Genomic DNA, 16,335 nt, shown 5'->3' with positions numbered 1-16,335 from the left:
CTAACCCTACTACATTCTGTGGCTATCATTATTTCTAGATTGTGCATTTGAATTCAGAGAGTTTTTACAAAGTGTGATGATAATTAGTTATAAATGAACCATCAGCATTTTCATACTAAAACCGATTTGCAGATGGTTTTAATTTGGTCATTAATTGGCCGATAAATATTGGCGGCCAATGCATCGATGCATCCCTAATGTCTAGTCCTCTGAGAAAAATTATTTCTTCTGCTGACACCCCTGAAACAAAGTTAGTTTTTAACATAGTCAGTCCAGAATCAGTTTTATAGAAATTACAGAAATTTTATTATAAATCGATTTTACACATCTTATATAGGTTCTTTATTGTTATTATTATATTTAACCTGGTTTTGTGACTAAAATAGCCATGGAAGCTGGCATGGTGTTATAACAAACCAATGTTATTTTATGTGACACAATTTTATTTTATTTTTTATGGTTGTGAGAATTAATGAGATTATGAGCATTGTCATTTAAAATAACTTATAACGCAAACCATCTTAATGGTCCTAAAAATAAGCTTCAGTTGACATCATGCAAAATATAATTTCTTGTTTTTTCTTTTGTTTTTGGTATAAAAAATGACCCAGATATTTTCTTGGCTGGTTTTTGTTAGATTCAACCAATTATTAACTATTCTTGTGAATAATAATTGTTACTATTCACAGTTCTTTCAATATTCTTAGCAGTAGTTTTTATGCAGTACGATTGAAGTGAGCTGTTCCTCTGTACTGTGTAGATTACTTCAATTAAAAAGGTTGGTTTCATTAAGAGCTTATAATAAATCCACACATAAAAGGCATTTGAATAGTACCAAAATAAATGATGATGGCCTGGTAAAAAGTTTCCATCTCAGTTTAAACAAGTTCATATAACAAAAAAAAGAAAAAAGCTTAAATCTGTGCATAGATGTCAAACCCTGGGACATGAAAGTGCCCAAATTTGAAGAAACACCCATTAATACCATGGTGCATGGTGTCTCAGCATGTCCCCATGTCTTTACAAACAGCCCCTAGCGAGTGTGTAATTAATTAGTGTCCTGCTGTTGAGCACTCTGTAGTGCTCATGGCCGTTCACACCTTTCACTGTAGGCTTTGAAGTGTCTTCACCTCCTGTGACTGCTGGACACACACTTGTACGCTTTGTTTGCTCGTTAGTTTCTGTTTGCTGACGAGCCAATGATGAGTTTCGCTGCAAATCAACAGATAACACACACACACACACACACACACACACACACAGGAGGTTTTAAGTTTAAGTTTCTTTTTCTCATTATTTGATGTTCTTTTTCGAGTTGAATGGTCAAGGTTTCTACATCGTGAAGTAATAATAAGTCAAGCCGATGCTTTTATGTAAAGCAGCTTACAGTACACTTACAGGTTCAGTCCTTCATATCATTGTAAAATGTAACAATCATGTACGTTTTAAAAAATGTTCAGAGCCACTTAAGGGGAAACTTGAGAAAGTGATCTCAAAGCCAGCCAGCTTTTCCAAAGACTTGAGAACTGAACGATTATCTAACTAAACCTGTTACTGCATAACAAGCCCACAAACAAACACATTGCATCGCAGTCTTGACCAACACAAAATGGGTATCGTTTAAAAGCTTAGAAGCTCTACTTTCCAATGCATATGGACATTATGACCAAAACTGAACGAGTGATTTGAAATTTACAGACAAATATGAAGTGTTCCATTTTGAAAGTGTTCCATTTGACACTATACATATTATTGTAATCGGTAAAAACGTGAAACAGATCAAATAGCCATGTGTCATATGTTGTTGGAAAACTCTCAAAGAGTAGAATACAACCAGCCTATTTGTTTTACTCACAGACAAAAATATAGCGAGTAATAGCTAAATATGTCTTTGACAATTATGTTGGTGTCTTTTATATGCCGCATTTTCGCATATAACTTCACCAAAAATAAACAGAACGTAAAATATCACATACTATTACTTAGAGGAGGTGATTATCTTTCAAACGAGCCCACACACAAGGTAATCAGATGCAAAGATCATTAGATAATCCACATGAAGCACAATGTTACATATGGCCACCAGGAGATGGCGCCAAATACATGACACGGACTCAATGATGACTCAAATGACACAGAATGAAACTCATTCTGTGAAATCTCATTACTAAAATCATGTCTGCATGCTATGCAAACCTTTAATCATTGTTGTGTTTGCATGTGTAATTAATTCTTATGTTTTATTTGTTTGGAGAGGCTTTTGGACACTATGATAAATTATTTTTGTAAAGCTATAACTTTTGATTGCTTTGTTGTAATGTGTCACACACATTTGTTCTCAGATACAGTTGACATGATTGGGAACAAAACAAAAGCAGTTTTTCAGAGGTAGCTTATTTATACCCAGAGAAATATAATGTCAAATCAGAAAAATAAGAAAAAAGTAAATTGACAATTTTTTTGGTGAATTTTCAGCAGTTTCTTAAGCTGAGAGTGTCAGAATATATCATAATCTATATCATTAAAAAATATATAAGTTTGCTTTACAATGATACCAAACAATTGACCCCTTTTTTTTTTTTTTTGAGTTATAAGCCTTTAATTTTTGGTATGCCACTGAAACAGGAAATCTTTAAAAACACCTTCAGAGCTTAAAGGGTTAAGCAATTTCGTATTGGAAAATCTGTTTGGAATGACCCTACAGTGTGGATTGTGTTCCCTTTGAAGTGCCCTCTGAAGGCATGATCAGCACCAGTTAGAACACAGCCTGGCATGCTGAAAAGATGTAGGGGCAGGGTTCGTTTTAGTTCAAGAAAGCGTTTGATTGGACAAGGTTTCTGAACCTCTATGTGACGTAATGGAGTTTCTTTTTAGTCTTTTTATCCCGATCACAGAGACTGCAGATTGTGTTCCTTTGAAAAGTGCATGTTTTGTTAAAGTGAAAGGTAAGTTGTAGAAATGTATGAGCCGAAATCTGATTGTGTTCCTCTCAGGGTTCCTACTTCATGGTACAGGACGTGTTCAGCAAAGTGGATGTTCTCAACACCAGCGGCTCGTATGGAGCACCCAACTTCAGACAGAGCAAAGGCAGCTTCCCTCTCTATGGCATGGGCCAGCCCAGCCTGAATGGTTTTAAAGAGGTCCTCCAGAGACTGCAGGGCCAAGGTCATCAGGTCAGAGGCCATGAATATCTCCAACAGAACTGTGTTTGCCCTCTATTAAGCAAAAGCGATGTGCAAATAATTATGCTGATGAGGTGTTTGTCAAGTAATTTGTTAAACGAGATCTCACATTGAGATTAATTCTGTCTGTTGATTCATATGATTGTTCACCTTAATTAGTTTTACACTTGCAGTGATGATTAAACTGACACTTTAAACTCTTATTTGCTCATAGTCCAACAAACAAAAAACAAACTTTGTAAATAATGATAAGGATTTAGCTGAATTGCACAACTAACCAATTTGTTAAGAGGTGCAATCACTAAATGTATTTATTTGAGATGCTTTATATTCTCTCTCGCTCTCAAAAGGAGGTGATTTTCTTCTGTTTACGCGAGGAGCCTGTAGTATTTCTGAGTTTGGAGGGTGACTTTGTTCCGTACACTCCCCGGAAAAAGGAAAACCTTCATGAGAACCTGCATGGACTGGGACGAGATGTTACTGCTGAGAATCTAGAACTCACCATAAGAAAAGAGGTTTGAACATCTCACGTTCACACTGAATTTGGATTGGCTGATCTGAATATGGTTTTTCAAAAAGAAGTCAGAACATTTCACGTTCACACTGAATTTGAATTCGCTGATCTGAATAGTTATCGAAAAAGAAGTCAGAACATCTCTCGTTCACACTGAATCTGAATTCGCTGATCTCAATAGAGTTATCGAAAAAGAAGTCAGAACATCTCACGTTCACACTGAATCTGAATTCGCTGATCTCAATAGAGTTATCGAAAAAGAAGTCAGAACATCTCGCATTCCCACTGAATCTGAATTCGCTGATCTGAATAGAGTTATCGAAAAAGAAGTCAGAACATCTCGCGTTCACACTGAATTTGGATTGGCTGATCTGAATATAGTTTTTCAAAAAGAAGTCAGAACATTTCGCGTTCACACTGAATCTGAATTCGCTGATCTCAATAGAGTTATCAAAAAAGAAGTCAGAACATCTCGCGTTCACACTGAATCTGAATTCGCTGATCTGAATAGAGTTATCAAAAAAAGTCAGAACATCTCGCGTTCACACTGAATCTGAATTCGCTGATCTGAATAGAGTTATCGAAAGTCAGAACATCTCGCGTTCACACTGAATTTGAATTCGCTGATCTGAATTGTTATCGAAAAAAGTCAGAACATCTCGCGTTCACACTGAATCTGAATTTGCTGATCTCAATAGAGTTATCAAAAAAAGTCAGAACATCTCGCGTTCACACTGAATTTGAATTCGCTGATCTCAATAGTTATCGAAAAAGAAGTCAGAACATCTCGCGTTCACACTGAATCTGAATTCGCTGATCTCAATAGAGTTATCGAAAAAGAAGTCAGAACATCTCGCGTTCACACTGAATCTGAATTCGCTGATCTGAATAGAGTTATCGAAAAAAGTCAGAACATCTCGCGTTCACACTGAATTTGAATTCGCTGATCTGAATAGTTATCGAAAAAAGTCAGAACATCTCGCGTTCACACTGAATTTGAATTCGCTGATCTGAATAGTTATCGAAAAAAGTCAGAACATCTCGCGTTCACACTGAATCTGAATTCGCTGATCTCAATAGAGTTATCAAAAAAAGTCAGAACATCTCGCGTTCACACTGAATCTGAATTCGCTGATCTGAATAGAGTTATCAAAAAAGAAGTCAGAACATCTCGCGTTCACACTGAATTTGAATTCGCTGATCTGAATAGAGTTATCGAAAAAGAAGTCAGAACATCTCGCATTCACACTGAATCTGAATTCGCTGATCTCAATAGTGTTTTGTGGTATAAAAGGAAAAGCCTACAGTTACAATTAAAACCATGTTAAATACAAGCTCAAACATGTATAATTTCAGTCAGTGGTTACTTAACGTGAGCATCATAACGGCTCAAAAATGTTCTTTTGATGTTCCTTTTATATTGCATTTATTAGAAAGCAAAACATTTAAATGAGACAAACTGACACATGTTGATTTGTGTTTTTAGCTTCACGACTTTGCCAAACTGAATGACAACGTGTTATATGTGTATAACGACATTGAGCACTTTAAAGGAGAACCGCAGAAAATCTCCATATCCTGTGAAGAAGACATTCATGTTACAGAGGAGGTGTATAAAAGACCACGGTTTACGATGCCCACATACAGGTACACTCACACACACTTCCTACTTTTTGTGCTTTTTTAACCATATCTAAATGAGAAGTGTGTCATTTCTGCGCCATTAGCGTCACCAAGTGTAATTGCAAATAAAATAACAAAAACAGGTTTCCCCAACAGATTGTCCCGCCCCAAACACATGCCATTAATTGAGCTAATCTTGAGTTTTATTTTGTACCAAATTCTGGGTTTTTTGTTTTTGTCATGTTAATGGGATACCATGTTTTAAAATAAAATGTCATCAAAAGAGTGTCTAATCGAAAATAATAATTAAAATTTAATCAAATGAAAATATAATACATTTTCAACAAAATAATAAGCAACAGAGTCTCACAGTACAAACATTTTTAAATTAATTTATTATGTATAATATAATAATAATAATCTACAGCCATGTAATGTGTAATTGTTGCTATTATACTTACTACTATTTTGACTTTTTCTATACAGTAGTAATATATTTCTTAATGTCTTAATTACGACTGTAATTCATACATCCTGTTGAATCAAGCTTTTATTTTTGGTGGAAAACTGAATGAAGACCTTTAAGTGAAGACCCTTAAATTAAAGTTAAGTAAATCACCCTTCGAATGGCTCTGCACATTAAGCTGGTATAGGAGAACATATTTTAACAAAAAAGAAAAGGGAAAACTTTACAATAAGGTTCTATTTTTTTAACATTAGTTAAAGGTGCAATATGTAACATTTTACGTGTAATATTCGCCTTTTTTTGTCAATGTGTGAACGGCTTGTAATGCAACTTAAAAAATGAGCCCTTCCCAGACTTCCTAGGTTGCCTATTAAAGCCTGTAGACTGATTTTCATGCGAAGGGAGCGGGTCGCTTTTGCCTGGAAAATCCAAAGGATGTAACGTTTATGCGCGCTCCCGAGAGCCTCAGTGCTTCTCTTCCACTATTCAACAGCGACAACAAACTGCAACACTAGATAACGTTATCTTAGAGATGGAATCCAGCAAACGTCCGGCTCCCAGCACAACACCGACTCCTACACAAACTCAAAGCCAAAAAACATTTATCTACTGAATCCCGTCTGGCTAAGCGGGAACGTGATCGTGGTCGAGTGAAAACTAGAGTGAACATCAGCAGGGCATTTGATTCCTGGAGGGACCTTCATTCGGTTTTGGAGATTAAAACTGACCCCGAATTACCGTTCTTCTTATTGGACAGGTAATCTTACATAACTGCAAAGCATGTGACATATAGTGCCATAAGGATTGATCTGTGTCATTTTAGCTAACTTGATCTTGCCTGCTAACGCTGACGAATTGCAAGCTACCTTGCTTCATAACTTTTTAAATAATTTCAACGATCTTCTCTTTATATTAAAAGTCAGGTATACAGGATAAATTTAAGCAAATACGCTGGTTTCTTGATCGTAGTGCAACATATGACATGCAAAACATACAATAGTGCAACATAACAGTGCAACAGTAAACAGTCTGGTGTAGTTGGGTGGTATGTAGCTGTATGTGTGTATCAGTATGCTGTGTTAGCTGATAAGTAGTTTTAGTTTAGTCTCATATTTTGTAGTAAAACAATCATAACGGTGTCATTTTAATTATGCTACCTCATCTGTCAGCATGATGCTGGTGAATCACGTTCAGTCTCTTTATACGTTACGTCGTTGTTTTGGTCGATGCTCGCTCGCATCCCTATGGAGTGTGTGCACGAGCATGAGCACGAGCATCAGGCTGCAGTTCACTTAACGGCCACAGGTGTCATTAATAACAAGGGTTTCTTAATCTTACATACTGCACCTTTAAAAAAAATTATTTATATGAACTAACAATGAATAATATTTATACAGCTTTTATGAATATTGGTTAATGTTCATTTCAATAGTAATACATTTTTTAAAATAAAAAGTTGCATATGTTAACATTAGTTAATGAACTATGAACCAACATGAACTAACAATGAACAGTTGTATTTTTGTTAACTAGCATGAACAAAGATAAATAAATGCTGTAAAAAATTTGTTCATGGCACCTAATGCATTAACTAATGTTAACAAAAATGACACTTAAGTTTTGACTTTTGGTAACATCTCAAAATGCTCCTGAGAAACAGGTGATAATCACAGTAATGTGTCTCCAGGTATTACCGTCTGCCACTGCCGATGGAGGGCGCACCACTGGAGGACGACTTTGACGCGTTTGTCAACGTTCTCAGGGTAAGAAATTCTGCTGAAATTGCTGGCATGAAACACCAAGAACCATATTCAACTTGCATGTCATGAGTCTGTCCAGTGTCAACTTGACCTTTCTAAAAATTAGTTAATCTTCTAAATCAATGACACTGGTCAGCTGATGTCATGTGATGGCCTTTAAAACACATAAAGGGTCTGTTTATCAGTGGAATGATTTCTCGTGGTGTAGTCGGTACAGTGTCACTGACACACCAATTCAGCTGGCAATGTGATAAATTCGACTGAGGTCAGTTTGTCGTTTGACTCTGAGACTGTAGAATCTAAACATGTCAGATGCTTTAAAACAGGTGCTGGAAATGAGTGATGACGGGAAATATTCTGGAGAACATCAGGAAGAGAGAAGACCTCTATAGCTTACTAATTGAGTACCGTGCATTGTAGAGACTTTAGTAAACAATAGAACATGAAACAGTACTAATTATGCAATCTTAAAACCTTTTCTGACAGCTTCTTATGCTCTTTTAACTGTAGTAACCATGATATTTTGGTGAAGATTATGGTTACCATGATAAATCATTGTGTTTGGAGTTGCTCTTGTGTTGGGAGTGTGTGTGTATTTATGTTTGCGGCAATCTTGCAGCCTTGATGAATGACACTTCCTTCACATGTGTTGTGTTTCCTGTTTCTCTGGTTTCAGAGGACATAAGATGAAGCCACAGATTTGTCGATTTGAAAGATTAGAAAGTATAAAATGGCCAAAACGAAACCACAAGCTAAAAAGCCTTTTTATTTTTTATTTTTTTATAAATAAAACAGTTTTTAGTACCATTAGACAAACTATAAAAAGAAATCGTAAAAAAATATAAAAATACACGTTTTATGCATCATATTTGATACATTCGGCTTTAAAGGTCATTATCCTTCTGAGGTCCAGCAAATCATTTATGTGTAGGACATTTGTTATGTAAGTTTTGCTACAGTGGTAAATCTTGGGGTATTATCGGAGGACTCCCTTGGGCTTTTCAGAGATACCAAATGTTTGAGAGTTTGGCCATGACAACAACAACTCCTTGCTCTATAAATATGCATTGAAATGAATCACAGTTCAATTCAGCACATCAAATACAATATGAAATATAGCTGCAAGCCGCGAGATTTAGATAGTATTTTGTCATGAGTGCCCCTAGATGATACACAACAAATTTCGGGCAAATCGGCTATACGACCTGGGAGGAGTTCCAAAAAGTATGTTTTCAGTAAAATTAAAAATGGCGGGAAATGATGCTGACCATGGCAATTTGGGTATCATCGTACTCGTTATGTCCCAAGGAATCCAAAGAGACCAATCTTATGATTTTATTCCAAACTGTTCAGAAGTTATAAGCAAAAATAGCTATTTTTCATATCTCTTGACCACTAGGTGGTGCTGTGCCAAAACGGTGCAGGTACCCTCAGGTCATGCCTGTGATGACTTATACCAAGTTTCGTGTCAATATGCTAAAGAGTTGCGAAGTTACAGCCACAAGTCAATTTTGGTGCAATCGTGGTCAACTTCGTTGAAGCGTTATTCGAAAACGATTTGATTTATCAAAAAGCTTTTGTTAACTTTTTGTCATCAGTGTCCCAAGATCAGGGGTATTCAGTCACATTTCCAAGAGATCCGGTCTCGACATTCCCATCCCACCAAAGGTCCAGACAAAAATAACTTTCGTCACAAGGTATCATAATAACATATAATTTCGTAGCCATTCTGACTAATGACAATGTGTAAGAAATGCAGTTTTATTTTGGAATAGTAGGTATAATTTTCCAAGTTGGCAGCAATAGTAGCCTGCTTTGTAAAATAAGAAAAAAAAAATAATACAAATAAATCAACAGTCAAAAAGTCTCTTAATTACTGGGCAAGAATGAGGACATTGTGACCCAAGACAGTAGTGGACTATGTGGGATCTAACATTTATATATAGCCTATATACAGTATAGGAAAGATACTGTATGGAGGTTCAGGGGTAACCCCTGAGAGAAAATGTTGGTACTGTAAAAGTCTTAATGAACCATTTTCATATATCCCTTAAAATGCAAATTTTAACTATAAAATAATGGAAATGTTTTTCATCATAAGGAGAGAACTCATAATTTCAACGTATTGGTTGTCATTCTTGCCTTCCATGAGATGATGTTATCTCTGACTCTGATTAATTTTCACAAAATTTAAACCGAAATGTCAGTTTATCAATAGGCTCGAAACATGTTGATTAATAAAGAAAGTTTTAGATGGGGGGAAAAAATTGTTTTTAGTCTAAAGGCGCTCTGGAACCACAAAAATCAAATCAGTGCATCTTCGCCCCGGAGCGCTTACGATGTACACAGCTCCGTTATTTTGTTGCGCTGCTAACCTAAAGTGTAGAAACGTGAGATGGGGCAACCATTGTCATGATGTCTTGCGGTCCGGATGGAACCAATCCAGGGTCCGGACCTGGCCTGCGGTCCGCTAATTGGTGACCGCTGCCCCACGACAAATTTCATGCAAATCGGACATACGGTCTAGAAAAAGTAGGTTTTACGAAATATCGCAAATTGCTAATTTTCATGACTGAAATGAAATCTGAGATAGCAGTCTTATTCATCTTGAGCCAAGGATTCCAATGACACAAGGCACATGAGTCTCGGACATACAGTTTAGGAGTTATGGCCCAAAATATGTAAATAATTTGTTTTGTTCACTTTAGCGCCACCTATGGGCCGATTGGGCCGATTCCATGCATATGGCTAGCCAGCTGGAGTACTACCATCCCTGAAAGTTTCAGGTGTCTAGGCCATATGGTTTGGTCTGCACGATCAGTTTTAGGGCAGAATAATAATAATAATAATCCTGATTAAAAACAATAAGGTTTCTAGCCCTTTGGGCTTGAACCCCTAATAAAATATTCTGTTTTTAATAAACTTTTTTCACTGTGACTCATGAACTTATGGTGAGATGACATCATAATAGATTGTAATGTAAAATAATGAAATCTTTATAATGACAGAGCAGGCTGCATATATGAAAATACACAGAAATATTAGTTCACACTTTAAATCTTCTAAAATGTATATGTCAGATTTTTCAAAGCTCTGTGATTTTGTCTTTGTGGTGTGCATGAATGTAATGTACTAGTGATTGAGAGATATTCCTCAAAAGCCTGTTGTATCACATTTGATACGTGCATTTCAAAGGGGCTTTTTCAATAAAATAATATAAAAAATTTTAACCAAGCACAAGTTGCTTATATTCAGGAATCCGCCGCCGTTATATTCACAAATAACCACTATATGGTGCCATAAACATGTGAAATTTACATTAACATAGGTAATTTGGCTCATCAGCTTGAACAGAGAGTGAAACAGGAGCCGTCAAACATTTTGCATCATATTTAATACACACGGCATTATAGAGTTAAACTGAGACGGAACTCCAAATGACGACATTTCCCAGAAAAACCCAGGCTGAGTTAACTCATGTTTCTGTGCACATGAATACTTTAGACATTACATTTTTAACTGGTTCTCAACTGGTTTTGCTTTCGGATTCAGATTTAACCTAGGACATTAAGTCCAACAATATGCGAAGTTATTATCACTGGGAAAATATTAGATTAGTATTAGACATATTACCAAGTGACGGATGAATTGTAGCGAAAATACTGTAGCGTGTGATTGGACATGTGACCTTTGACATCAACAACAAATGGGAAGCATTTTCTCCTCTCTTTTTAGAAAGTTGGTTGATATGCCTATTTATTTTGTTGTCCTAACCATGCATGATTATAGTGTTAGTTGCATTTTATTGTTTGCATTTAGCATAATTTTCCCCTGTTGTTTGTCACTATCAGAACAGACTGACCAGTTGAGAATCGCTTCTTTATACAGTGTTTTTGTAAGGGTTTCATTCCCAAACTGCTATTTAAAATGATCTGTTTGTCTTTTTGATGGATTGTCTGGAGCTTGTGGCCGTTTTAAAATCATTCATCCAAACGCCATCCTCCCTGCTCTCATAAATGCATCCGCTCACTATTCAAAGCATCCTGAACAACCTCTGAGCTCACGCTGGTATTTTAGTCTGCCAAAAGGAGGATACACTGGAAGTAGCTGTATAAAAGTGACGAGACCACTTCCTGTCTTGCATTAAGACTGTTTGTTCTGCCGGTCTGCCAACTCGACTCGTGCAGTGACCCGATCCGTGACAGAGATTATTATTCATTCAGTTTCTCTACTAGCTGACACTCCCTTTTACTGGTAATTTCTAGCGGACAGAAATGTAATTTGCACATTTTTAAAAGGAACACTCAGAAATTCTTTAAATTGTATTGTTCATCTGGTAAATGTTGCTTATGGAAAAGAGTCCAAGCTTGATTTATTCATTGTTAACATTTTGGGTCAATGAAGTGATGCTCTTTTTTTTCTTTTTTTTTTATGTGGATCTGTTATTTAAAAAGACATTTAAAAAAAAAAAAAAAGCCATTTACACACCTCTACTATGATAGCAATTTTTGCAGTAAGTTCAAAGTCACTTTGATATATTTTTTTTCTTGGCGTTGAAGTAAAAATGTCATGTGGTGTGACCATCTGGAGACAGTAAACAAAAAATAAAAATAAAATGCTGGAATTCTTGAAAAAAATACATTTTGCCACAAATAGTTTGGAATAGACTTTTATTATTATTCTTTAAAAAAATCAGCAGTGAAACAACTGTTTTAAAATATTAATATTCGAAAAAACAAAAACAGAACCTTTTGTTCACCAAATTAAAGTCAATGACGTGACGCTCATTTAAAAAAATTAAATACATTTTTGTCCAAATATATGAAGTTATTCAAAGATACTTAAACAATGCAATTTACACATCTCTACTATGATAAACATTTTTGCAATGAGTTCAAAGACATTTGGATAATTTTGAAGTCAAAAATGTCATGTTGTTTATAAAAAAATAAATAAATGCTGAAATTCTTGAAAACATAATTGTTTGCATAAGTAGTATGAAATAGTCTTTTATTATTAGGATTCCTCCGGTAGGAGGAAACCTATTGTTTTTGTTAGTATTCTTCTTATTATTCCTGTAGCTCAACTCAAGATCTCCTTGGTAAAAAGTTTTGAAATTTGGCACATTGATACTACAGGCCACGAGTAACTACCACACCAAAAATGGCCCACGTGAGCCAATAGATGGCGCTACAGGCCACGCCCCAATTTGTCAATTTTCAAAGTAATGCCATTTCCACCCCATAAGTCCAACATTTCTGAAACTTGGTATATATGCCTCATTTCTCATGAGGAACAAAAAGCCTCTAGAACCCATAAAGTCCGCCATGATGGATTTTCCTGTACAGTGAAAATTTGGGAAAACCTACAAAAATCTACTCCTCCTGAACCATAGCTCCAATTGACTTGAAACTCGGTATGTATGTGTAGGATACATGTCTTTCAATTTGATATTTAGCAAAAAGGAATATAATCCAAAATGGCTGAAAGGTGCACGTTTATGTAAATGTCCACATTGTCTCAATATCCATGTCCAAAATATCTAATGCCATTTTGACTAATGTTTTTTCCAACCTAACAGGCTTCAAGATGACATCACTCTGAAGTACTGTGCAAAATTTCACCTTGATATGTCAAAAGATGACAGAATTACAGTTACTATTATTTATCGCTAATGCTAAAATAATGCTTTACAAATCCGTTAGTCATAAAACCGATACTTTGATTCAATCACCAGTTCATATGAAGACTCTTGCAATGTTTAATAACAAATTAATGAAATGTTGTGTACATGTGTGAAGTACATGTCTCTACCATGCCAATTTTTACATAATTTGCAGTTTTGAGGAGGAATCCACATTGCTGCTTACAGCTTTAATTATTATTATTATTATAAAAAATAAGCAGTGAAACTATTGTTTAAAAATATTATTAATATTGAAAAAAACAACACCTTTTGTCTACCAAATCATAGTCAGGTGGTGTTTCCAACATGCAGGTAGCCATTCTGTCATGTGACCAAAAAACAAAAACAAAGAGGAGCCCTTTAGACCCTCATGAGAGTGTGTGTGTGAAGTAAAAAAAATAAAAATAAATAATATATATGAAAAGGCACATTTGTTCTGCACCTTTTACTTAGTGGTTACACCACTTGACATTTAAAAGTACATGTATTTTATTATTGTAGAAAATGCTATAAATATATATATATGTATATTATTAAATATTACTCCGTTCAATTTGATGGAATTTTGTTATGAACTTGAAATGCATAAATCTTTAAATGTTCTTAAATTATTAATAATATCTGTAATATACATGTACTGTATTTGCACATGGTCTCTTTCTGCTTCTTTTTCTCTTATAGGAGAATCCGTCTCTCTCTTTGAGTCGTGATGCGACCCGTCCTCTTCCAGCGCTTTTGTTCAGTTGTCAGGTTGGTGTCGGTCGCACTAATCTGGGTCTGATCCTGGGCTCATTAGTGATGATTCACCTCACACGGGCGACACAGGAGACAGCACCACCGTAAGACCCCAAACACACGTGCATGAGCGATGTTTTCGGTTTTTCTTGCTGCTTTTACAGAATGTTTTATTAAAAAACGTCATTAAAAGTTTAATACTATAGTTATTTTTGTGTTTGATGCTGAGCCGTGTAATGAGAAGGATTTCATGTTTTCATAGAGTTGTAACAGAAGAGGATGTAACAGCTAAACCTAAAATGCAGTTCCAGGTGATCCAGACGCTCGTCAGTAAACTGCCTAAAGGTCAAGAGGTCATGGAAGAGGTCAGACTTTAGTCCTGTGTTAATACTAAATATGATTAACATCATCAAGAGTTTTCACTTGACGTTTGTAGTCTTGTGTAGTCAGACTTGTCACTATCAGCGTAAAGTCTGATCCGCTTATTGCCGTTTATTCTGGCTAAGAACTGATGTTTGATTGACATGTAAAGCAAGTTTTTGGTTTTACCTGGCATAGATTATTTCACATTGACCGTTGTGGAAATAAATATAAAATTATATTCCAATAATGGTTTGGTCGTCTTTACAAACATTTGTAAAAAAAAAAAAAATATGCAATAATATGAAATAGGGCTGGGCGATATTATCGTGGTGACGATTAGGCTTGGGATCGATGTCTTTTTCACACATCGATAATCTGAAGATTTTCATGATGATTATCGATATATATATATATATATATATATATATATATATATATTCAGATATAAACAGGTCTGCTCGCTGCACAATTGTCTTTGTCTCTTCAGACATATTTCTCAACACAACTTTGGTAAAGTGTGATGGGTAGGATCAATTAAAAGTGGGTCGCACTCCGGACGCGTCTGGCGGCTGACATTGCGCGTTCTAAAATGAGAAACAATTATTTATTTTCTACAAAGGTGCCAACGCTCAGCGTCAACATTCCTAAGTGCCTTGGAGCGCTTGTCAAAGGACAAAGATTATTTACTGTAGTGTAACTGGATGATATATTGTGTATAAGTATCTTTCATAGAGCCTACACAATGTATTTTCAGTAACAAGTATGTCTTTTTGTGGTTTGACAGCTTGAATGAAAGACCTATTTATGGGTACATACAGAGAAATTGCATAATAAACATTGCACAGTTACACAAGTTTCACTAACCTGTGAACTGCCATCTGTGCTGCTTCAGCTCATCCTGTGTGTATGTGTGTGTGATCGTGACCACCTTCAGTAAATGGTATATCGCCCTCTTGTGGTCTCCCAACGCTATTACGCCAGACTGTTAAACAGAGGCCAAGTAAGTGAATTGGAAAGTAAGCCAATTGGGCTTCTAATTTGAATGTCAGCTAATTTAAATATATCAGAGCCTCAAAAATATATCGATAAAATAACGTGCCGATCAATAATCAGTATATCGATATTTTAAGACATCCCTAGTGACGATATAGTGACGTGTCAGTCGTTAGATTTTTTTTTTCTCCCAATATGGTATGCCCAATTCCCAATGTGCTTTTAAGTCCTCGTGGTCGCGTAGTGACTCGCCTCAATTGGGGTGGCGGAGGACGAATCCCAGTTGCCTCCGCATCTGAGACCGTGCATCTTATCACGTGGCTTGTTGAGCACGTTGCCATGGAGACATAGCGTGTGTGGAGGCTTCACGCTATTCTCCGCGGCATCCACGCTCAACTCACCACGCGCCCCACCGAGAGCGAGAACCACATTATAGCGATCACGAGGAGGTTACCCCATGTGACTCTACCCTCCCTAGCAACCGGGCCAATTTGGTTGCTTAGGAGACCTGGCTGGAGTCACTCAGCACACCCTGGATTCGAACTAGCGAACTAGCGAACTCCAGGGGTGGTAGTCAGCGTCTTTACCACTGAGCTACCCAGGCCCCAGATTTAATGATTTTAAAGTTAAATCTTTTTTTGTTCTCTCGTATTATTTTCTTTGTTGCATTGCTTTGAGAAGAGGTTGAGTTTCTTGAGGAAAGTTTAAAATAATTCTAATTCTAATAATAATAATAATAATAATAATCAGAGATGCAAACTACTCGCCTTTCAGCTAGTCACCTTTTTTGAAGCTAATTTGCTCAAATTGTTTGTTAGGATTATACATTTTCCTTACTGAAATCACTTGAAAGGGTTACTTTAAGCTTAAAAATGTCAAAAGCAACAACATTTTTTAAATGCAACAAACAAATTGACTAAAAATGTATATCTAGAACACCAGTTATGACTTTCTCACCTTTTTTACCTCTCATGAGTGTGCATCCCTGAATAATAATAATAATAATTGGTCAT

At 36.0% G+C, this 16,335-nt stretch overlaps 1 protein-coding gene across 2 annotated transcripts in view; it reads left to right on the top strand.

Moving 5' to 3' along the window:
- Positions 1 to 16,335, top strand: part of LOC127423510 (paladin-like) — a 104,491-nt gene that overhangs the window by 28,077 nt on the left and 60,079 nt on the right. For both annotated transcript variants that reach the window (XM_051667883.1, XM_051667882.1), the window contains exons 4-9: positions 2,994 to 3,173; positions 3,533 to 3,697; positions 5,183 to 5,343; positions 7,473 to 7,548; positions 13,913 to 14,070; positions 14,229 to 14,331. In XM_051667883.1, the coding sequence (XP_051523843.1) occupies positions 2,994 to 3,173; positions 3,533 to 3,697; positions 5,183 to 5,343; positions 7,473 to 7,548; positions 13,913 to 14,070; positions 14,229 to 14,331 (843 nt within the window). The remainder of the gene's footprint in view (positions 1 to 2,993; positions 3,174 to 3,532; positions 3,698 to 5,182; positions 5,344 to 7,472; positions 7,549 to 13,912; positions 14,071 to 14,228; positions 14,332 to 16,335) is intronic.

This window comes from Myxocyprinus asiaticus, chromosome 32, assembly GCF_019703515.2.
Source record: "Myxocyprinus asiaticus isolate MX2 ecotype Aquarium Trade chromosome 32, UBuf_Myxa_2, whole genome shotgun sequence".
Taxonomy (NCBI): domain Eukaryota; kingdom Metazoa; phylum Chordata; class Actinopteri; order Cypriniformes; family Catostomidae; genus Myxocyprinus; species Myxocyprinus asiaticus.
Note: the sequence above shows the minus strand (reverse complement) of the source record. Positions and strands in the feature narration are given on the sequence as shown.